Source organism: Mobula birostris, chromosome 1 (assembly GCF_030028105.1).
Source record: "Mobula birostris isolate sMobBir1 chromosome 1, sMobBir1.hap1, whole genome shotgun sequence".
NCBI classification, from domain to species: domain Eukaryota; kingdom Metazoa; phylum Chordata; class Chondrichthyes; order Myliobatiformes; family Myliobatidae; genus Mobula; species Mobula birostris.
The window spans coordinates 165,685,733-165,710,888 of NC_092370.1; the positions used below are offsets into that span (position 1 = coordinate 165,685,733).

The 25,156-nt window shown below is 43.7% G+C and overlaps 1 protein-coding gene across 1 annotated transcript in view; it reads right to left on the reverse strand.

Moving 5' to 3' along the window:
- LOC140201411 (kunitz-type protease inhibitor 1-like) overlaps positions 1 to 25,156 on the reverse strand; it is an 81,518-nt gene that overhangs the window by 55,484 nt on the left and 878 nt on the right. The window contains exon 2 of the mRNA XM_072265479.1: positions 24,292 to 24,807. Coding sequence (XP_072121580.1) covers positions 24,292 to 24,724 — 433 coding nt within the window. The 5' untranslated portion in view covers positions 24,725 to 24,807. The remainder of the gene's footprint in view (positions 1 to 24,291; positions 24,808 to 25,156) is intronic.

Sequence of the window (25,156 nt, forward strand, 5' to 3'; positions counted from 1 at the left end):
TTAGTTGTTTTTTTTTCTTTTGGGATGGGTTTTTTTCTCTTTTTTTGTCTTTTTTCTTTTTTTTTGCTTTATATTATCCGTGATCAGTTCTACATGTATGGGAGTTTTGGTAATTTCCACTATTTGGTTTTGCAATTACTCTTTTTTTAAACGTAACAATACATCTCATATTATCTGTATTATTGCTATGTTTTGTTTCTATATTTTGAAATTAAAAAAAAGATTGAAAAAAAAAGAAAGTAAGGAGGCATGGGATCCATGGGGACCTTGCTTCGTGGATCCAGAACTGGCTTGCCGCAGAAGGCAAAGAGCGGTTGTAGATGGGTCATACTCTGTATGGAGGCTGGTGACCAGTGGTCTGCCTCAGGGATCTATGCTGGAACCCCTACTCTTTGTGATATTTATAAATGATCTGGATAAGGAAGTGGAGGGATGGGTTAGTAAGTTTGCTGATGACACAGAGGTTGAGGGTGTTGGGGAGAGTGTGGAGGGCTGTCAGAGGTTACAGTGGAACATTGATAGGATGCAAGACCGGGCTGAGAAGTGGCAGATGGAGTTAAACCCAGATAAATGTGAAAGTGTTCATTTTGGTAGGTGAAATATGATGGCAGAATATAGTATTAATGATAAGACTATTGGCAGTGTGGAGGATCAGAGGGATCTTGGGGCCCAAGTCCATAGGACGCTCAAAGCAGCTGCGCAGGTTGACTCTGTGGATAAGAAGGCATATGGTGTATTGGTCTTCATCAATCGTAGGATTGACTTTAGGAGCCAGGAGGTAATGTTGCAGCTATATAGGACCCTCGTCAGACCCCACTGTGTTGACCAGTGTGCTCAGTTCTTGTCGCCTCACTACAGGAAGGATGTGGAAACCATAGAAAGGGTGCAGAGGAGATTTACAAGGATGTTGCCTGGATTGGTGAGCATGTCTTCTGAGAATAGGTTGAGTGAACTCGGCTTTTTCTCTTTGAAGAGACGGAGGATGAGAGGTGACCTGATAAAAGGTGTACAAGATAATGAGAGGCATTGATCGTGTGGATAGTCAGAGGCTTTTTCCCAGGGCTGAAATGGCTAACATGAGAGGGCACAGTTTTAAGATGCTTGGAAGTAGGTACAGAAGAGATGTCAGGGGTAAGTTTTTTTTACTCAGAGCGTGGTGAATGTGTGGAATGGGCTGCCGGCAACGGTGGTGGAAGCAGAAGTGATAGGGTCTATTAAGAGACTCCTGGATAGGTACATGGAGCTTAGAAAAATAGAGGGCTATGGGTAACCCTAAGTAATTTCTAAGGAGATAGGGCCTGTATTGTGCTGTAAGTTTTCTATGTTTCTCCGAAAGAAGACGCTAAAGGAAACCAGGTATAGTTATTTGGAATGGATAGTAGTGGATCTTAGTTTTCATGTCAATGGTAATAGTCCACATCCAGTAACAGTAGTCACCGCTGAAGCAAAAAAGTATTGTACATGTTGTAGAACTATGGTTCTTGCTAGGGAGGGTGCCGATTACTTCTAGAACTTTTGGTAGTATTCTAACAACTGTATCACTTGTTGAAACGGTTGTGCAGCTAGGAGCACCAACAGCAAATGATGAAGGTGGGAAAAGCTTCACTAGTGAAGATCCGCTTGTAGTATTAGAATACTACAAGGGAGTTAAAGTTTGGATGTGATACAAGTTATGGAGTAGGCACAATAATTAGCTAACTATGGACAAGGAGAAAGAGTGAGCTTGCTTCTGTTTCTGATATCTTCACCATGAAGACTAAAAAAATCTGCTGAAAGTCTGAAATGAAAACTGAAAATGTTGGAAACACTCAGCAGGAGGTGAAATAGCATCTGTGAAAGTGGGAACGGTTAATATTTCAGCTTGGTGATCCTTTGTCGGAACGGAACCACGGACAATTTGAGAATGAGTACTTGGAATCAAGAAAACCCACCAATTTTCAAACCAGCAGATCCTTTACCATGGGAAATTCCCAAAACAGTACTGCCTGCTACAGGGGCACCTCATCAAACAGCAGTACTGACATTCCTTCCATACATTCAACTACAGAAACTCCAGCTGGATGTCAATTCATTCTAAAAAGCTAGTTATGATCATGAGAAATGTGTATTTTGATTAGATACTTGTGTCTTGACTGTTGAAAGTTTAAATACATTGACAAAAATAATCTTCTGCAAAAAGGGAAGTATCACTGTGTATCTACATGCACAGGCATGTTGCATTCTGAATCTATGGACGTGGACTTTCCATGTCCCAGTTGTTTGGGAAGCTGTGGTGAGCTGCTGTGTAAAAATTAGACTAAATGGAATGCAGACCATTAAAGACATAAAAATTATATTTGTAGCTTAAGTGTTTTGCCTTGCAAATAAAACATAAAATTCTGATGAACATATGTGCTTTAATATATTTGAGAAAATACTATCTATAAAAATACCACAAATAGCAAGAGCGGTAAATCTGGGGGATGGGAGATCATTTAGGCAGCTTTAACAAAGGACTAAAATGCTGATAAAGGTCTAAAACTCATAACAATAAAAATAAAAGCCAGTCTCATCAGGGGATGAAGTGGAGAGGGTCAGCAACATTAAAGTCCTTGGTATTATCATTTCAGGAGATCTGTCCTGGTTCTAGCATGTAAGTGCCATTACAAAGAAAGCACAGTAGTACCACTTCTTTCTTAGAAGCTTGCAAAGACTTGGTATGCCATCTAACTTTGACAAACTTCTATAGGTGCACGGTGGAGCGTATATTAACTGGCTGCATCAAAGTCTGGTATGGAAACACCAATACCTTTGAATGAAAAGCCTACAAAAGTCGAGGAACACACAAAAAATGCTGGAGGAACTCAGCAGGCCAGGCAGCATCTCTGGAAAAGAGTACAGTTGACATTTCAGGTTGAGATCCCTCACTAGTCCTGATGAAGGGTCTCAGCCTGAAACATTGACTGCACACTTTTCCATCTAGATGCTGGCTGAATTTCCACCATCTGCAGATTTTCTCTTGTTGACTAAATCCCTCCCTACCACTGAGCACACCTACATGTTGCAGGAAAGCAGCAACCATCATCAAGGACCACCACTATCCAGGCCATGCTCTCTTCTCACTGCTGCCATCAGGGGTGATACAGGAGCCTCTGAACCCACACCACTAACTTCAGGAGCAGTTATTAACCCTCAACGATCAGGTTCTTGAACCAAAGGGGTAACTTCACTCTCTGCAACACTGAACGTCCCACAATCTATGGACTCACTTTCAAGGTCTCTTCATCTCATGTTCTGGATATTTATTGTTTTATTTTAATTATAATTATTATTTTCTTTAATTTTTTTTCTTTTCATATTTGCAGTTTGTTATCTTTTGCACATTTGGTATTTGTCTGTCTTTTGTGTGCAGTTTATGGCTATGTCCTGAATGTGGGTAACTGGAACTAGTATGAGGATGCAGTGGTTGTCATGGCCTGTTGGGCTGAAGGCCTTTTCTGTGCTGTATTACTCCATGGCTCTATAGGATAGCTGGACCCTACAGCAGTTTGACTTTTGTTCCAGTTTCCAGTATCTCCAGTGTTATATGTCTCCATAAAACCAAACCTTCCTGTCACAAATAAGAGAAAATCTGCAGGTGCTGGAAATTCAAGCAACACACACAAAAAGCTGGAGGAACTCAGCAGGCCAGGCAGCATCTATGGAAAAGAGTCAACAGTCAATGTTTCAGGCTGAGACCTTTCAGCAGGACTGGGGGAAAAAAGATGAAGAGTCAAAGTTAGAAGGTGGGGGAGGAGAGGGAGAAACCCAGGTGATAGGTTAAACCAGGAGGAGGGTGGTGAAGTAAAGAGTTGGGAAGTTGATTGTTCAGAGAAATATAAGTGTGGAGATGGTGTATCTAATAGGAGAGAAAAAAAGACCATGGAAAAAAGGGGGAGGAGCACCGGGGGAGGCAATAGGCAGGCAAGGAGATAAGGTGAGAGAGGGAAAAGAGGATGGGGAAAGTTGAAGGTGGGTGGGGGCCCATTACCAGTTCAAAAAAATCAATGTTCATGCCATCAGATCGAAAGCTACCCAGACAGAATATAAGGTGTTATTACTCCAACCTGAGTGTGGCCTCATCACTACAGTAGAGGAAGCCATGTACAGACATACTGGAATGGGAATGGAAAGTGGAATAACCGGAACAAGTATAGGATTAGAGAGAGTGACTTATGTTTGCCACTGATTGACCTTCCTTCTTGCCTCCTACGCCGAATTACATCTTTACACTCTGCAATTCCTAACACTAAACATAAAGAAGTGAAAAAGATGGAATCCAACTCCAATCTGTAATTACAGCACAGGCAGCTAACATATCACCTTGTAGCTGCTGGCTCAATCAGTCCTGAACAAAAGTCCACAGACGTGCTGTTATCACGAATAGGAATCACTGCCGAAAGATTGAGGAGCACAGTAAGAATCAAATTCCGTTTGGGCTCATCACTCAGCTGCCTCTAAAGGTAATGCTCATCAGGTGATTCACACTACATGCTATGTACATGTTGAGTATCCCATTTTAAAACAGTCCCATGTCAATATAACAGGTTCTGAATAACAACCATGCTTACTTCCTGCCACACCCTTGAGTTGGCACAAAACCAAGGCTATTTTCAATAAACAGTGAGAAAAGAAACTACTCAGACAAAACACCTTACTAGTGCCTTTCAAGCAGTGAAAAGGTCCTGAAGAACTTCGCAGCAGTGATTATCTAAAATTCAAGATGACATAGGGAGAGTCAGCTAATAATTCAGTTAGAGAGCAAAGGAAGAAGTCAGTGTAGAGGGCTAAGGAGAGAACTCCGGGGCCTGGGATGTCAGCAGCACTGGTGTAACTGCCAATGGTGCAGCAATTGAATTTAGAAATGTTTGTAGCCAGAAGTGGACACAAGCAAATATCTTCAAGGGTTGCAGGTCTCTAAGAGTTTCAAATTTGAAGCACTGCCAGGCCTTAAGGGGAGATTGACAAATGGGACATACTGAGATACAATACTGCCAGCAAGTATTGTACCGTGCAAATTCCCAATAGCTGAGACTGGCCAAATCCTATTGCTCTACATTGGTGAGATGCTAGGGATCTCTGATTTGCACCTAAGAAAAAGATACCTTGGTGAGAGTATATTATCTCCACATAGTCCTCTGATGGTGGTGGAAGTGCAACATCTAACACAAGCAACTGCTTGGTCTCCCTTGTACTATCCTGCTTTCCCTTAAATGCTTCTCATCAAATTACTCATTATAGCCAGCTTCATATTTCCTGTTACCTCTAGGAGAAGAAATTTACTGGATTAACTTTTGATTCAATGTTTTTGAATTTCTATATCATTAGAAATACTTTTATATCTACCTGCCCCCCCCCCACTCCTCATAATATAACAGAACCTACAGCAAGTCTTTTTTCAGCTCTCTTTGATAGTTTCAACCTCTGTGGCTCTTTCTCCCTTCTCCCAGTAGAGAATAAAGCTAGGTCCAACTCAAGTCTATTAACGACAGTTAGAACCTGCCAGCTCTGATAATTGCTCAACAATGGGTAATGGAAAAGGTCCAAAGCTGGGTCAAAAACTTTTCAAATGCAAATACCAAAGGATACAGGAGATTGAAGACTGATCTAACTTTAAACTGCTAATGTCAATAGGATCAATAGAAATTACTTCCCTTTGCGGGTAAAATCTTATAGTGAGCTGATAATAGGGAAAAGGACCAACAGTTTGTGTAAAGAGGCAAGCTGATAGGGACCTTTGAGAGGAGTTGCAGCAAAGTTTAGGAAGCAAGTTTTGGAACTCCAATCTGGCAGATAGAGTCCTTCAGCACAGAAGCAGGCTCTTCAGTCCCACTGCTCCATACTGATCACGACGGTCCATCCAAGACAGTCTCATTTCCCAACATTTGGCCCATAACCTTCTAAAACCTTTCCTTTCCGTGTACCTGTCCTACTGTGCCTTAGAAGCTGTTATTGCACCTTCCTCAACCACATCCTATGGCAACTCATTCAACACGCAGAGTCAGAATCGGCTTTAATATCTCCTGCACACCACCCTTTGTGTTTAACAAAAAGATGCCCTTCATGTTCTGATTAAAACTTTCTCCTCTCACCTTAAACCTATACTCTCTAATTCTTGATACTCTAACCCTGGGAAAAGACTGTGTGCATTCACCCTAACTACACCTCTTGTGAGATCATAAACCTCCATAAGCTCACCGTAGAGGAAGGCCGCCATGGACTCAGCTGACCATGTGACTTCAGTTGCCTTGACATGGGTATGCTTTCATTTTGCTACGGAGATAAGGTAATTGGAAATGTGGAAAAAGCCAGAATTGGAATGAGAAAAAAAAAATCAGGTTGTAGGACTTCAGGAGTTTACCGAGATAGAGAGGGAAGCTGTTGAATTATCTGCCAACAAGGATGACTTTACATACAAGGCTACAATAAGACAGAAGCCACTTTAGCCCAAAGCACACAGGATAGAAAAAGAGAGAGAGTATTAAAATTTGCTTAGATCAACCACCATAAACAGTGATCAAACAGAATCAGGGCATTAGTACATTACTGATTGTAGAACTTGCTTCACAGTATTACGCATAGTACACAAAGTACATGATTGTTAGTAAAACTAAATGCCATTTTACAGTACAATTATAGTACAATATAGTACAATTTAATTGTCACTGAATATTCATTCATTGCAAAAAAATCTATAATGCATATTAAATGAGCAACACTACTTCTAAGGAACCCTGAAGCCTACAAAATGCATGTCACAAATCTGCTGAGTCCAGTAAAACAGCGGCAAATCACGTTTTGAAATATTAAAATGAACAAGATTTAATTTTAACCAGCATCTTAAAGAAAAAGGGAGCTGCATAGAGGTTTAAGTGGTAACTTTTTTTCTTTGAGGTGAATGAAGGCTGGTGAATATGCTGAATACAGTTCTATGATTTCATGAACCAATGGCTGTCAACAGTGGAGAATACATAATTGGGAACATGTAAGAGTCCAGATTTAGAGGAATATTATACTCTTGATGGATTACTGGACTGCAGAAGGTTACAGAGATAGAAGAAGGTTAAACTAACATCTCATTTGCTGTCAACGTTTTTTTTAATTTGAGGCATCTTTGCAACAGGGGCCACTTTAACCAAAGGCACATATGGTAAGGGAGAATTGGAAGATCTGTATGGTTCATACTCATTCTGTGACTTATCACCATACCAAAACTCATTGCAGAACTTGCTTTGCAAAGTTTACAGCCATATTTCTTGCATCACAACATTGACCATTGTTAAGGAAGTGCACAATTGTAAAGATCTTCAAGCAGCACCAAGGTCACAAAAGGTTAGGACCTCTCTTGCATAATATTAAGAAGCTCTCACTGAATTCTTGTTCATCAAATGTTCCCCATATGTTAACCATTTCATCCCCGGGATCATTCTCATGAACCTCCTCTGGACCCTCTCCAGTGGCAGCACATCTTTTTCTAGATAAGCGGCCCATTCCACTCAAGACATTCCAAGTGCAGTTTCACCAATGTCTTATAAAACCTCAGCATTACATCCGTGCTTTCATATTCTAGTCCACTCAAAATGAATCCTAACATTGCATTTACCTTCAACTCAAGTTGCAAGTTAATCTTTAGGGAATCCTGTACAAGGACCCCCAAGTCCCTTTGTGTCTTTAACCAGTGACCTTACAGTGATGCCCTTAACACTCCAACATCACCACCCACCCAATCACCTGTCCATGCCACATTATCACCCTGTACTAGACACAAGATCTTCACCACACCGTGCCTTGCCACCTATTCCAAGCACCCACCATGACATCTCATGCAAACCACGGTAGGTCATGTCAAGATTCAAGTGTACTATTCCTCAGGAAATATAATTTCATTTGCATATCATCTTCAATATAATATGGTACTTTAACAGCAAAATGCCTGCAGCACATCAAAAAGGGAAAAATAAGTGCATAGGTTTAAAGAGGAAATTTCAGAACTAAGCATCTTGGCAATTGAAAACACAGCAATTTACATCAAGGATATACAAAATCCCAAAACTGAATCCTCAAGTTGTAGGAGGCTAGGGTTAGCAAGCGCAGAGGTTACTGAAGTTGGGAGGTGAAACAAGGAATGGGAAAATCCTACTCATTCCCCAGGCAAAAGCCAGGATACTCTATTCAGGGATTCAAAGGCAGAATTATGGGAAAGACCAGCATAGGTTTTGATGCAAGGGAAAGTGGGGTGGTCATTGGAAGCACAAAAGGAGTGAATGAGATTTTCATGAAGCCTCAGAAAAAGTAAAAAGTTTACTTCTTTGCTTCTTCAAACATAACCCAGTCAGCACGAAATGGAAAATTTTAATTGAATTTTAGCAGGTGCAAGATCAGAAGCCTAACTATTACCTCTGGGAGATAGACGGACACACACACACACACACACACACACACACACACACACACACACAGTAGAAGTGTGGCTGTGCAATCTGTGACATTGTTCCTGCACTGGCGTTCAAACAAGTAGATTTTATCAAAAATATTAAAGTATTGAAATGTTTGATTCAAGCAAACTTGCAGATATTTTAAATATAGCCAATGTCTACTGAGCTGGACTATTCAGGGACCAGCAAGGGATGTGCTAAATCAAACCAAAACTAAGTGGCTAGAAATAGGTTTACATCAGCCACCTGAGCCAAGTCTGCTTCCAAGAACAATAAATATTTTTTTCTGTTACTTGCACACCTTAAGCTTGCCTGCCCATGTTCACAATAAACAAAAACTGTTACACATTACTCAGGAAGATCGAGGGTAGTGTCATAGAGCGATAGAAACATAGGTGGGTCAATATACCACCTAACCCCAAAAATATTGCAAAAAAAGTTTTATGATTGTTTATAGTACTATTCGATGTGGAGAACAACATATCAAAAGTTGGACAATTTTGACACTTGGGAAAGTCTTCAAAAATGACATCAAAAAACAAGATGGCTGCCAGCAGAAAAAGTGTCAAAAATCTGACTGATAACCATCAAATTGCAACTTTTTTTAAACCTGATGTTTTCATGAATGCTCTTTTCACCAATGTTTTTCAAATAACAGTTGTTTCTGGAATGAAAGTTGCATTTGTACTGATGTCATGACGTCATCAATGACATAATCAAGGGACAACTCTGGTATGAAGTACTGACGTCATGACACATAATATGCTACCTTATGGCTTCTCAGATGCCGTCTTGTTCATCATCCTCTTCTATCACTGGCTCATTTATCATATTGTCACTGGTGCCATCTTGGCAATACCCTCATGCACTGGTGCATTCCAGCTCATGCTTTCTGCAGATAAACCTTAGCATATTGCACCCTCCCGAACAGCTGCAGTGAATCATCTGAATAAGTACCTCTGGAGCAGGCCTTTTGTCTGTCATCACTGGAAGGAGTTTTTCCCCTTCTACCCTCCATCCCCACTCAGACGGCTCCATTTCATCACTACAGCCTATCCACTCCATAACCTCGTAGTAAGTCCGCAGAGAGTGAAATTTACAGGCCGAGGTGGTTGGTGCCAGTCTTTCAGGCATGACAGAAGTCTTAGCTCTCGCAAATTTCTTGCAGAGCACATTGTATCTGATAGATGCCAGGCAGTCATTCTGATTTCCATTGACCAACGCCACCATTGCCCTACAGCCACTGGTTTTCACAACGTCCTGACTTTGCTTTGGTGAAAAGAACGTTTTCGAACCATCTCTGATTCCCTTTTCTTTCTTGATGATTCTTTGAACCCCGACTTCTTTCCGATCCCAAATACTCTGGACATTGAGTCGCATCCAGTAAAGGCATGGGGAAACAATAGATCATTACAAGCTGCTTCTCTGAGTATCTGCTTAAGGACCTTGATATTATAGGCATTTGATTTTGCCTTGTCCGAGCGGAAATAGAGTTCAGTGCAGTTTGTTACCACTACATGGTAGAGCAAGAGTACGAGGAGATCTGTGTCTTCTCCAACGAGGGTGGTAGATTTGAAAGCAGACATTGCGATGGCTGCTTTTGCAATCTCAACGTCGGCATCTCCTTCAGCTTGAATCACTTCACAGCCTCTCTGTCGCAAACATTCCATGATGAGCTGGATAGTTACCTGCTTGTTTGCCTCATTCGACAAGAAGTCCTCCTTTTTTCCACCAAATTTTGTCGCCACTGTAATGTTCACCTTGTTCGCATTCAAATTTCTACTTCGACACTGATGAGTACAGTTCATTATGCTTGGCCCAACCCCATAACCACCAAACACTACAGTGGCTCTGGCATAGTGTTTGACAGTGAATGAGGCTTAGTCATCTGCAATGAACTGTAGGTTCACCCCTCCGTCCATTTTAAGCAGTGCAGAAGTGTTTAAATGGGTGGTTGAAGGTGAGAGCAGATTCTGTTGGCGCTCTCCTTCAACCACCCATTTAAACTAATCCTACAGTAATCGCATTCTGTATTTCATCATTCAACCAGCCACCGATTCTACCATGTACTTACATACTGGGACGGAGCAATTTACAGTGTCCAATTATCCATAAGATATAGGAGCAGAATTAGACTATTCATTCCATCAAGTCTACTCCATATTTGATCATGGCTTATTTATTTCCCCTTTCAACCCCATTCTCCTGCCTTTTCCCTTTGACACACTTACTAATCAAGAACTTATATCTCTGCTTTAAATATACCCAATAACTTGCCTTCCACAGCTGCCTGTAGTAACGAATTCCACAGACTCACCACCCTCTGGCTAAAGAAATTTCTCATCATGTCTGTTCTAGACGGACATTCTTGCATTCTGAGTCTGTGCCCTTTGGTCCTAGACCGTCCCAGTATTGGAAACACCCTCTCCATGTCCACTCAATTATCTATAGATTTCAATTATCTATAGACTGTCAATTATCTATAGATTTCAATTATCTATAGACTGTCAATTATCTATAGATTTCAATTAAATCCCCCACCCCTTTCGTTATTCTAAACTCCAGCGAATACAGGCCCAGAGCCATCAAACACTCCTCATACATTAACCCCTTTGTTCCTGTGACCAATGTGCTGGCGTTGGCGAGAAGCCTTTGGACCCTCACCAATGCCAGCACATCCATTCTTAGATATGGGGCCTAAAACTGTTCACAATATTCCATGTGGAGTATCCATACTTTCCAGGTTGTTGAACCCACCTCTCTACTATTTAGCTTAAAGCCCTATCGACAGCCCTAGTTACGCGATTTGCCAGGACCCTGGTCCCAGCGTGGCTCGTGGAGCCTGCTTCATCAAAAGTTTCCTCCTTCCTCAATACTGCTGCCAGTGTCCTACAAATTCAAACCCACTTCTCCCACACCAATCTTTGAGCCACGCGTTCAGCTCTCCAATCTTATTAGCCCTGTACCATCACACACGTGGCTCGGGTAACAAATCCAGACATTACCACCTTTCTGCTCCTGCATTTTAATTTAGTCCCTAGCTGCTCAAGTTGCCTCAGCAGAACCTCTTTCTTTGTTCTGTCTGTGACATTTATCCTCATGGATCACATAAAGCGAATCTTTCCCCCCCCCAATGCAAATCCCTTCTCAGGTCAGGTGAGATATTCTGATCCTGGGCACCAGGCAAACAACACAGCCTTTGGGACTCTTGATGCTTGCAGTACAGAATTGCATCTATTGCCCCAACCATACAATTCCCAATGACAACTACATTTCTCTTCTCTCCCCTTCACCTTTGAATGGCTCCCTGAACCACGGGGTCATAGTTCGGTTGCTCATCCTTCCCACAGCCCCCACTCACATCCATAAACAAACAAGCTGCACGACCTTGGGATGTGGGAGAAACCAGAGCACACCAGGGGAAAGAAATTAGTCACAGAGAGAAAAGCACCAGAGATCAGAATCAAACTTAGGCTGCTGGAGCTATCTCCTCATATTCAAAGATCACTGGCAGAAACACATGTCAATCTTCCTCTGAAAGCATTTTAGTCAATTTGACTCACTCCATGATACCAAGAAGCAGCCATGGAGGCAAAGAGGCCAGATAAAATGCAGTTTAACTATGAAAACTGTGTGTTACTGAACTAGTCTAGATCTTAGTCACAATGTTCCAATGCAGTTACAACATACTGCAGTTACGTAGCAACATGGAAAGTTGTGATCACAAAAAGTTTGTTAAAAGCCAGTCTAGGGAATGACACCACAATCTATGAAGGTTGCCATCAAACAACACATACGCAACGAAACTGATTACTAATGCAAGTTAATGCTCCATTACAGCTTTCATCCAAAGAGGTGAATCCAAAAGATGAAATGAGAAATCCACTTGACACCAAGATAGCAGCTGATCAAATGTGGCATCAATGAGCCTTGGTAAAATAACTTACAGGAAATAGGTGGAAAGCAGTTCACTGACTGGGTTCATTCCTTCATAAAGGGGAAATGGATGAGCTTATTGGCAGTCCTTCATCTCTACCCCGAGATAACAGTGCCATTCCTTGGGTAACAAAGCACTTATACAAGACCAAAACAATAAACAACCAGCCGTGACAATCACCAATAAAGTCTAAACCACTTTGGCATTCAATGGCATTAGTATAGCTGAATTCCCTCATCGTTAGCTCTAAGTTTAACTAGAGTGGCCACGGGCAGCATGGTAGTATAGCAGTTAGTGTAATGCTATTAGGGTTGGGGTTAGGCCAGGTTCAATTCAGTCACTGACTGTAAGGAGTTTGTATGTTCTCCATGACCACATGGGTGCTCAGCTTTCTACCAACATCGGGTCGTAATCACATAGGTGTAATTAGCTGGCACTGGCCCATTGGGCCAGAAGGGCCTGTTACTGTTTTGTAACTTTAAATAAATAAACCCATGGCCATAACTGCATGTCATAGGCTGACCATCCTGGCTGTGTGAAGCCACCCCATTTGCTCAAAGGGGCTGCATTATCCTTCCAGAAGCTCAATACCATCAGGATTCACAACCCATTCTCCACATGACACGTTAACTCCCTCCAACACCCGAGAAGCCTATTAGAGTGCATCGCTTCCAAAATGCACTCCACAACCTGCCAATGTTTCTTCAACAACACCTTCCAAATCTCCACCCTCTACCGTCCCAAAGGGTTCAAGACACCAGGATGCATCAACATTTGCAAGACCCCCTTCAAATTTACCCCGGCCGGTGGAAATAAATCATTATTCTTTCATGAATACTTAGTCAAAGCCTGGCAGCTCTTACCATTCACACCAGGTCTCAGAGCAGTCCCACTGACCAACTTAATTCCCACATAACCTATTCTCTTTGTGTGCACATCAACTCCACCCTTCTTCCTCCACCATCCACTTATATTAGTGGTAATTTAACATCAACCAGAACCTCTTAAGGTTTGGGATGATGAGGTGGCAGAGGAGGGGGAACCTCAGCAGTCACAGAGAGAACACAGATTGAACCCAGGTCACTGGACCACAGTAGAAACATCACCTGCTGTGCCACTGCCCTGTCATCTCCTCTGGCAATTCCTTCTAACTTTCTTCAGTTCTGTACCTATATTATAGCACAGACCCAGAACAGAGTGCAGTACTACAAATCTGGTCGAAAGAAGGTCATAACCTGATCAATGCAAGCGCTCTGTGGGATGTGTTTTGGGAAAGGTACAGGTTAGCTTTGGTAAACTGAAATTAACCTTTAAATTACAAACAAGAGAAAACCTGCAGATGCTGGCAGTGCAAGCAACACACACACAAAATGCTGGAGGATCTATGGAAAAGAGTCCTGCCGAGGAGTCTCGGCCCAAAATGTCAACTGTACTCTTTTCCATAAATGCTGCCTGGCTTGCTGAGTTCCTCCAGCATTGTGTGTGTGTTGCTTAACCTTTCAATTATTTTTTCAGCTATTTCAATGCGTCATTCATTTATTTAGATTCTTTATTATTTCTACGTGCATCTCAATATGTAGGTATTACTGGTGAGGTCTACATTTTTCACGTCTGGTTCTGCTGAGAAGGTAGGCTCTCTTCACCAATGGTTGGTTAAAGCTTTACGTAAACATAAACAGCTTCTATGTGTCTTTCTTTAGCCCGTGATCGTAACTAACCAACAGATACTCAGAATTAATCATCCATCTGCTCCTACAAGAAAACAAAATATACGAATGCTGGGAGAAGATTAGGATTAAACTGTTACTTGGTTATTTTATGGCAAAATAATTTCTTAATAACTCACATTAGTGTATTCAGGAAAGAATTAGGGAAGGTAACAAAAATATGTGATTTCTGTGTGACTAATATCAACACTAATTCATTCTGTGATAAGCAGTGATACTTTTTGGAATACTAACTCAATGAAAGAAGCCACCTGATTAGAAGCTTGCACCTTCACAGGGTCTGGCAGAAGTTCAACCAGAAACAAGATAGTGAAAATCCCCTGAAGCAAGTTTTGCCACATAACAATCCAAGCAGAGACAAAATGAGTGCATTGAGACACAATGTGCTGGAACACACTGGTGACCAGATAGCTGTTCTGTACAAAGCACCCAGTTAGTTCTGTACATTTAGAATGAGAATCAGGTTTAATATCGTCAGCATATGTTGTGAAATTTGGTGTCTTTGCAGCAGCAGTACAATGCAATACATAATAATAGGGAAAAATACTGTGAATTACAAAAAAGATGTACAGTGGCATGCAAAAGTTTGGTCAAAATTTCTATTACTGCGAGTCACTAAGCGAGTAAAAGATGACCTGATTTCCAAAAGGCATAAAGTTAAAGTTGACACATTTCTCTAATATTTAAAGCAAGATTACTTTTTTATTTCCATCTTTTACAGTTTCAAAATAACAAAAAAGGAAAAGGGCCCGAAGCAAAAGTTTGGGCACCCTGCATGGTCAGTACTTAGTAACACCCCCCTTGGCAAGTATCACAGCTTGTAAATGCTTTCTGTAGCCAGCTAAGAGTCTTTCAGTTCTTGTTTGGGGGATTTTCGCCTATTCTCCCTTGCAAAAGGTTTCTAGTTCTGTGAGATTCTTGGGCCGTTGTGCATGCACTTCTCTTTTGAGGTCTATCCACAGATTTTCGATGATGTTTAGGTCAGGGGACTGTGAGGGCCATGGCAAAACCTTCAGCTTGCACCTCTTGAGGTAGTCCACTGTGGATTTTGAGGTGTGTTTAGGTTCATTATCCTGTTGTAGAAGCCATCCTCTTTTCATCTTCAGCTTTTTTTAAAATATGATGTGATGTTTGCTTCCAGAATTTGCTGGTATTTAATTGAATTCATTCTTCCCTCTACCAGTGAAGTGTTCCCCGTGCCACTGGCTGCAACACAAGCCCAAAGCATGATTGATCCACCCCCATGCTTAACAGTTGGAGAGGTGTTCTTTTCGTGAAATTCTGTACCCTTTTTTCTCCAAACATACTTTTGCTCATTGTGGCCAAAAAGTTCTATTTTAACTTCATCAGTCCACAGGACTTGTTTCCAAAACGCATCAGGCTTATTTAGATATTCCTTTGCAAACTTCAGACGCTGCATTTTGTGGTGAGGACATAGGAAAGGTTTTCTTCTGATGCCTCTTCCATGAAAGTCATATTTGTGCAGGTGTTGCTGCACAGTAGAACAGTGCACCACCACTCCAGAGTCTGCTAAATCTTCCTGCAGGTCTTTTGCAGTCAAACGGGGGTTTTGATTTGCCTTTCTAGCAATCCTACGAGCAGTTCTCTCAGAAGGTTTTCTTGGTCTTCCAGACCTCAACTTGACCTCCACCGTTCCTGTTAACTGCCATTTCTTAATTACATTACGAACTGAGAAAACGACTATCTGAAAACGCTTTGCTATCTTCTTATAACCTTCTCCTGCTTTGTGGGCATCATTTATTTTAATTTTCAGAGTGCTAGGCAGCTGCTTAGAGGAGCTCATGGCTGCTGATTGATGGGACAAGGTTTGAGGAGTCAGGGTATTCATAAAGCTTTGAAATTTGCATCACCTGGCCTTTCCTAACAATGACTGTGAACAAGCCATAGCCCTAACAAGCTAATTAAGGTCTGAGACCTTGGTAAAAGTTATCTGAGAGCTCAGATCTCTTGGGGTGCCCAGACTTCTGCACGGCGCTTCTTTCCTTTTTTTCCACTCTAAAACTGTACAAAACAAAAATGATACACTAATCTTGCTTAAAACGTTGAAAAGAATGTTTCACCTTTAACTTAATGACTTTTGGAGATCAGTTCATCTTCTACTCACTTAACTATTTACAGTAACAGGAATTTTGACCAGGGGTGCCCAAACTTTGGCATACCACTGTATATGTTAAATTAAATAAGTAGTGCAAAAGTGGAAATTAAAAGAAAAGTAGTGAGGTAGGGTTCATGGGTTTAATGTCCATTCAAAAATCAGATGGCAGAGGGGAAGAAGCAGTTCCTGAATCGTTGAGTATGTGGGTCCTTGGTGATGGATGCTGTCTTTCTGAGGCATCCCTCCTTGAAGATGTTCTGGGTGCTACGGAGGCTAGTGACCTTGATGTAGATGACTAGGTTTACAACTCTCTGCAGCTTATTTTGATCCTGTGCAGTAGCCCTCCATGCTAGACAGTGATGCAGCCAGTTAGAATGCTCTCCACAGTACATCTGTAGAAATTTGCGAGTTTCCCAACGAAAAGTCACAGATCTGATAAATTGTTTGTTTCTTTCTCCACAGATGCTGCCTGACCTGCAAGCTTTTCTAGCATTTTCACATCAATACATTACATAATTCCACATCCATCTAGATTGGAGAAATGTAGAAGGCACTGGAGATCAGATGCGGACACACGAATAAATTCAAGGACAATATGCAGTATATTACCCTGAGCTGGGGGGGCTGGGCTGCCACTGCTACTGTGTGATTGAGGATCACCAGAGGGGAAGGCCCCAAATCCTCGGCTTTGCCTATTGCCGTGGCCGGAGTCGAAGCGCTCGGCAGAGATGGTGCTCAGTGCTCGGTGTCGGACAGCTGGTCGGAGGCTCGGAGTTTTCGGACAGACCCGGAGTCGGACTGTGGTCGGATGCTTCCAGGATGCTGCATCAGCAAGTTTGCAGCGCTGGAGGTTCACCGTCTGCGTGAGATGATGGGACTTTTGAGAGACTTTGAGACTTTTACCATGCCCATGGTCTGTTCTTATCAAATTATGGTATTGCTTTGCACTGTTGTAACTATATGTTATAATTATGTGGTTTTTGTCAGTTTTTAAGTCGGTTTGTCATGTGTTTCTGTGATATCATTCTGGAAAATCACTGCATCATTTCCTAATGCATGCATAACTAAATGACAATAAAAGAAGACTGCGTGTCCTCATAATCTAATCTAATCTAATGCAGTCCAATTCATTTGAATGTGATAGAACAGTTTCCTGTTCTATCCTGCTGGAGGAACTCAGCAGGCCAAGCAGCATCTATAGAAAAGAGTAATGATTCTGGCAGAGACTCTTCATCAGGACTGAAGAAGGGTCTTGGCCCAACAATGTCTGTTGTTTGCTCTTTTTCATTGATGCTGCCCGGCCTGTTGAGTTCCTCCAGCATTTTGTATGTGTTGCTTTGGATTTCCAGCATTTTCTCGTGTTTGTTGTCCTATTCTATCTCAACCTGTTTGTCAACTGTCACACGTAAGCTCTGTTTGAACAATAATTCATTATTTTCATGCAAGGCATGAGCTGTGTCCAACTCAATCCAGCCCATATAGAGAAACATTGCAGGTCACACCTTTGAACGATTGACTGATGGATCATTTCAACTGGAGATCGAAACAATTTCAGAAAAGAGACAGGCGCAATCTGTACAGCATTTACCACATCAAATCAACTCACAAAAAGTGTCTTGGATCATGAATTTGTTTCTGTGTATGGGATTTTACAATGCACAAATTGGCTGCCAAATTACAAACTATCAGTTCTTCCTTGGCTCTGCATCACTTTAGGACCGTCCAGAGGATGTGATAGCATTGTCCACATATTGAAGAGTTAATGGACTTTGCTGACACCATTTAGATATCATTCACTGATTAGCTAATTGAAAGACAGGAAGTAGTTGTGCTTGTCCTTGAAGCTTTTCACAGAACTCCTTGTTACTGCCTGCACGTACAGATCTTTAGCAACCTAAACCTTCACTTGTCAATTACTATCCACTCACATAGCTTGTACATGTCATTGGGATGGCAGAGACATTTCACTGCAGGAGTATAGCTGTGCTACATTAAGTAAATGATTTTTGCACATTAATAATTACCACACTAAGCTGTTTTTACTGGCAACCCTGGCTTGACTGAAACTGAGAGGCAACCAAGCTCACAAGAGGTTAGCTTTAATGTGTCTCATAAGCAAAATGCGTTTTTCAAAATATACTATTCACCTTTTGCACCTTTCATCCACATGTGTAGGAGGGAGTTAAGAATTAACCAAAGGCTAAAGACTCACAGGACAAGGCCATGCTTTACAGTTGTTGAAAAGTCACAATAAGCTACTGATTCTGGGTATCTGAAATAAAACCTGAAGTGTTAACGGTCTCTGTTTCCAAAGGTGCTGCCTGACTTGCTGAGAATTTACAACATTTTCTGTTCTTTCATTTCATTCTTTACATTTACTTTAAATCAAAAACCTGGCCAGGACCACTTATTATAAGCCAGGAGGTCATTCAGACATTAAGTCCATTCTGGCTTCCAGTGTATCAAATCCTCGAGAGCCTTTCAACCTCACTTTAACTTCCCTGCAGCTTATTCATTCTCTTATGCAAAGTTCCACACATCTCAACCACCGTGCTTCTTCAATGCCCATCCTTCACTGATTCGTCCACAAAACAAGTCATACCAAACAATCTGCTAGAGGAACTCAGCAGGTCAAGCAGCATCAGTGGGAGAAAAGGAATTGTCGACGATTCAGGTCACAACCTCACATCAGGACTGGTTCATAACACAGTGCCGAGACTCTGCTCTGAGGTGACATCCATAGTGAACATACTGTAAGTGCATTTTACGAGAGACACACGAGACAGCAGATACAGGAATATGGAACAAAACAAAAAAACAATTTGCAGCATCATGGCTATAATTTACCCCCTCTGGTGAACGAAGAGAAACCCAAGGAACCCAACTACCATGTGAGCTCTGCAAACATTTTCTCCTTCTTTTTCCACATTTGCTGATTGATCTGTTGTGTGTTTCCAACATTTCCTTTTTATATTTCAGATTTCTAGCATCTGCAGCTTCTGATCTTAGAAACATAGAAACATAGAAAATAGGTGCAGGAGTAGGCCATTCGGCCCTTCGAGCCTGCACCGCCATTTATTATGATCATGGCTGATCATCCAACTCAGAACACCGCCCCAGCCTTCCCTCCATACCCCCTGACCCCCGTAGCCACAAGGGCCATATCTAACTCCCTCTTAAATATAGCCAATGAACTGGCCTCAACTGTTTCCTGTGGCAGAGAATTCCACAGATTCACCACTCTCTGTGTGAAGAAGTTTTTCCTAATCTCGGTCCTAAAAGGCTTCCCCTCTATCCTCAAACTGTGACCCCTCGTTCTGGACAACCCCAACATCGGGAACAATCTTCCTGCATCTAGCCTGTCCAATCCCTTTAGGATCTTATACGTTTCAATCAGATCCCCCCTCAATCTTCTAAATTCCAACGAGTACAAGCCCAGTTCATCCATTCTTTCTTCATATGAAAGTCCTGCCATCCCAGGAATCAATCTGGTGAACCTTCTCTGTACTCCCTCTATGGCAAGGATGTCTTTCCTCAGATTAGGGGACCAAAACTGCACACAATACTCCAGGTGCGGTCTCACCAAGGCCTTGTACAACTGCAGTAGTACCTCCCTGCTCCTGTACTCAAATCGTCTCGCTATAAATGCCAGCATACCATTCGCCTTTTTCACCGCCTGCTGTACCTGCATGCCCACTTTCAATGATTGGTGTATAATGACACCCAGGTCACGTTGCACCTCCTCTTTTCCTAATCGGCCACCATTCAGATAATAATCTGTTTTCCTATTTTTGCTACCAAAGTGGATAACTTCACATTTATCCACATTAAATTGCATCTGCCATGAATTTGCCCACTCACCCAACCTATCCAAGTCACCCTGCATCCTCTTAGCATCCTCCTCACAGCTAACACTGCTACCCAGCTTCGTGTCATCCGCAAACTTGGAGATGCTGCATTTAATTCCCTCATCCAAGTCATTAATATATATTGTAAACAACTGGGGTCCCAGCACTGAGCCTTGCGGTACCCCACTAGTCACCGCCTGCCATTCTGAAAAGGTCCCGTTTATTCCCACTCTTTGCTTCCTGTCTGCTAACCAACTCTCCACCCACACCAATACCTTACCCCCAATACCGTGTGCTTTAAGTTTGCACACTAATCTCCTGTGTGGGACCTTGTCAAAAGCCTTCTGAAAATTCAAATATACCACATCCACTGGTTCTCCCCTATCCACTCTACTAGTTACATCCTCAAAAAATTCTATGAGATTCGTCAGACATGATTTTCCTTTCACAAATCCATGCTGACTTTGTCCGATCATTTCACCACTTTCCAAATGTGCTGTTATCACATCCTTGATAACTGACTCCAGCACTTTCTCCACCACCGACGTTAGGCTAACCGCTCTATAATTCCCCGGTTTCTCTCTCCCTCCTTTTTTAAAAAGTGGAGTTACATTAGCCACCCTCCAATCCTCAGGAACTAGTCCAGAATCTAACGAGTTTTGAAAAATTATCACTAATGCATCCATTATTTCTTGGGCTACTTCCTTAAGCACCCTGGGATGCAGACCATCTGGCCCTGGGGATTTATCTGCCTTCAATCCCTTCAATTTACCTAACACCACTTCCCTACTAACATGTATTTCGCTCAGTTCCTGCATCTCACTGGACCCTCTGTCCCCTACTATTTCTGGAAGATTATTTATGTCCTCCTTAGTGAAGACAGAACCAAAGTAATTATTCAATTGGTCTGCCATGTCCTTGCTCCCCATAATCAACTCACCTGTTTCTGCCTGCAGGGGACCTACATTTGTCTTTACCAGTCTTTTCCTTTTTACATATCTATAAAAGCTTTTACAGTCGGTTTTTATGTTGCCTGCCAGTTTTCTCTCATAATCTTTTTTCCCCTTCCTAATTAAGCCCTTTGTCCTCCTCTGCTGAACTCTGAATTTCTCCCAGTCCTCAGGTGAGCCACTTTCTCTGGCTAATTTGTATGCTGCTTCTTTGGAATTGATACTATCCCTAATTTCTCTTGTCAGCCACGGGTGCACCACCTTCCTTGATTTATTCTTTTGCCAAACTGGGATGAACATTTGTTGCAGTCCATCCATGCAACCTTTAAATGCTTGCCATTGCATATCCACCGTCAATCCTTTAAGTGTCATTTGCCAGTCTATCTTAGCTAATTCACATCTCATACCTTCAAAGTTACCCCTCTTTAAGTTCAGAACCTTTGTTTCTGAATTAACTATGTCACTCTCCATCTTAATGAAGAATTCCACCATATTATGGTCACTCTTACCCAAGGGGCCTCTCACGACAAGATTGCTAATTAACCCTTCCTCATTGCTCAAAACCCAGTCCAGAATAGCCTGCTCTCTAGTCGGTTCCTCGACATGTTGGTTCAAAAAACCATCCCGCATACGTTCCAAGAAATCCTCTTCCTCAGCACCTTTATCAATTTGGTTCACCCAATCTACATGTAGATTGAAGTCACTCATTATAACTGCTGTTCCTTTATTGCACACATTTCTAATTTCCTGTTTAATACCATCTCCGACCTCACTACTACTGTTAGGTGGCCTGTACACAACTCCCACCAGCGTCTTCTGCCCCTTAGTGTTACGCAGCTCTACCCATATCGATTCCACATCTTCCCGGCTTATGTCCTTCCTTTCTATTGCGTTAATCTCTTCTTTAACCAGCAACGCCACCCCACCTCCCCTTCCTTCATGTCTATCCCTTCTGAATATTGAATATCCCTGAACGTTGAGCTCCCATCCCTGGTCACCCTGGAGCCATGTCTCTGTGATCCCAACTATATCATAATCATTAATAACAATCTGCACTTTCAATTCATCCACCTTATTACGAATGCTCCTTGCATTGACACACAAAGCCTTCAGGCGCTCTTTTACAACTCTCTTAGCCCTTATACAATTATGCTGAAAAGTGGCCCTTTTTAATGCTTGCCCTGGATTTGTCAGCCTGCCACTTTTACTTTTCTCCATAGTACTTTTTGTTTCTACCCTCACTTTACACCCCTCTGCCTCTCTGCACTGGTTCCCATCCCCCTGTAGTGAACTAACCTCCTCACGCCTAGCCTCTTTAATTTGATTCCCACCCCCCAACCATTCTAGTTTAAAGTCACCTCAGTAGCCCCCGCTAATCTCCCTGCCGGGATATTGGTCCCCCTAGGATTCAAGTGCAACCCGTCCTTTTTGTACAGGTCATGCCTGCGCCAAAAGAGGTTCCAATGATCCAAAAACTTGAATCCCTGCCCCCTGCTCCAATCCCTCAGCCACGCATTTATCCTCCACCTCACCGCATTCCTACTCTCACTGTCGCGTGGCACAGGCAGTAATCCCGAGATTACTACCTTTGCGGTCCTTTTTCTCAACTCCCTTCCTAGCTCCCTATATTCTCCTTTCAGGACCTCATCCCTTTTCCTACCTATGTCATTGGTACCTATATGTACCACGACCTCTGGCTCCTCACCCTCCCACTTCAGGATATCTTGGACACGATTAGAAATATCATTTAGAAGATCCAAAGGCACCATTTCAAGGACAACAGCTTCTGGTGTGCTGCCCAACATTTTACGTCTCAGCAAAAAAAATCCAAATTACTGGAAGGAGACAGAGGCTTGGTTGACATTTCGCATTGAGACCCTGCATTGGAGGAGGTTTTTTTTTGCTCCAAGGTTCTTCCATCCGTTTACCCCTCAAACAATGTTATCAGATCATTTGTCAATGCTACAAGTGGAATCTTCCTGCATGAAAATTTGTTCTGTTATATCCAGTCACACAATTGAGAGCACAATTCAAAAACACTTGATTGACTGCACAAAAGAGATTCTGCAGCTGTTGGAAAGCTTGACCGAAACACATCCGATGCTGGAGGAAGCCAATGCAAGTCAGGCAGTACTTATGGAGGGAGGGGGGCAAGGAAGTGAAAAGCCAGGTGGAAGGAGGAACAAGGAAGTGAGAGACGAGGGAAATGAGGAAATGAGAGGGTGAGGGTAGGAGATACAGGGCTGACAGCAGATTTAGGATGGGGGTCAGAGAGATGGGGAGGCGGGGGTTTGGGAGGGTGAAGGAAGACGGACAGGAGTTAGAGGGGTGCGTAGAGACGGGGATTTAGAAGAAAAGTTGAGGCTTGGGGGGTGGGAATGGAGAGATGGGCTATGAGGGGGACAGAGTGACTGGAGGGAGTAACAGGGATGGGGGAGGAGAGATGAGAGATGGAGGGAGGAGTAACTGGGGTGACAGGAGGGTAGGGAGGAATAGGAAGGAGTGAGGGGGTAGGGGGTAGGGGGTACAGAGAGACAGGGGTGGGGGTACAGACAGACAGGGAGAGGGGTGGTACAGCGAGATGGTGGAGGGGGACAGCAAGACAGGGGTGTGGGGACTGCAATGACGGGGGAAGGGAGGGATAGGATGAACAGGAAGGGTTGAGGGGTGTGGGGGGGAATTGGAAAGGAGTGAAGGGAGGGGGTGGAGGGACAGAGAGCAAGAGGGGTGGAGTGATTGGGGAGATAGGGTGGTAGACGGGAAGGAGTGATGAAGGTGGGGGGGACGAAGAAACAGTGGGTGGGTGGACATTGGGACGGGTCTGGGATGGAGACAGCGGGGCGGGGGAGTGACGTGGCTGGTGGGGACGGAGAGTCGCGGGGAGGAGACTGGGTGGAAGGAGGGTCGGGTTGACGTGGTGTTAGGTAGGAGGGAGTGGCGGGGGGTGTGGGGGCGGAGAGTTGGAAGGGAGGGGACACAGTGGGAGGAATGACTGGGGTGACGGGGTGGGGGTGCCAGAGAGTCGGAGGGAAGGAGAGACAGGGGATGGAGAAAATGGGGTGACAGGGTGGTGGGTGGGAGGGAGTGACCGACCGGGGGTGGAGGGAACCAAGAGTCTGATGGGGAGGAGAGACGTGGGGTGGGGAGACGCATGAGAGGCGAGACTGGGTTGACGGGGAGGGGGGAGGAAGGAGCAATGTGGCGGTGGCGGCGGCGGCGGCGGCGGCGGGGGGGGGGGTGGAAGCAGCGAGTTCGGTTACCTTTTTCAGGTGACCTGGGCTTCAGGTACTCTTTGTAGACATCCCCGAGGATGAAGTTGCTGAAACCAGCCCTCCTGAAGAACCGGCAGACGTAGTCCTTGTTGTAGAGGCAGTTGAAGAGGAAGCAGCCCTTGATGGTCCGGTACATGGGCTCGACCGTGGACTGGCCGGCCATGTCCTCCAGCAGGACCACATTACAGTCTCGGAGGCGGCAGCAGAGCCGCAGACAGTCGCGGGCGCGGTTCACGTTGGGCGAACTCAGGAAGGTGGCGCCCGCCGCCACAGAATTGTCTGTATCCAGGACGAAGTCTTCCCGACCCAGCTCGAAGTGGCGCTGGCATTCTTCAGCTACGGCGACCCTGCTGCCCCGGGGCAGCGGCAGCAACAGCAGGCAGGCTAGCAGGGCAAAGGTCGGCAAGCTCGGGCTGGTCATATTGGCGGCGCTCCTGGGCCGTTGCGAGGTGTTCTCTGAGTCCGCAGGTGAATGCGAAAACGGGCGCTGTGTCCTCCTAGCCTCTACAACAGGAAGTGTAACACAACACCTAGTACGTCCCAACACCCAGCCCCATAACAACACACAATTCAGCAGCGTTTCGTCACAACACCCAGCTCATCCCATCTACCAACTTCGACTCATTGCCATCACCCAAGCCCAGCTCACGACCAACATCCAACTCCAGCGTTTGCTCATCCTATACTCCCAGCGCTCTCACCCACCAGCCCAACACTCAGCCCTCCCTCACCCACCAGCCCAACACTCAGCCCTCCCTCACCCACCAGCCCAACACTCAGCCCTCCCTCACCCACCAGCCAACACTCAGCCCTCCCTCACCCACCAGCCAACACTCAGCCCTCCCTCACCCAC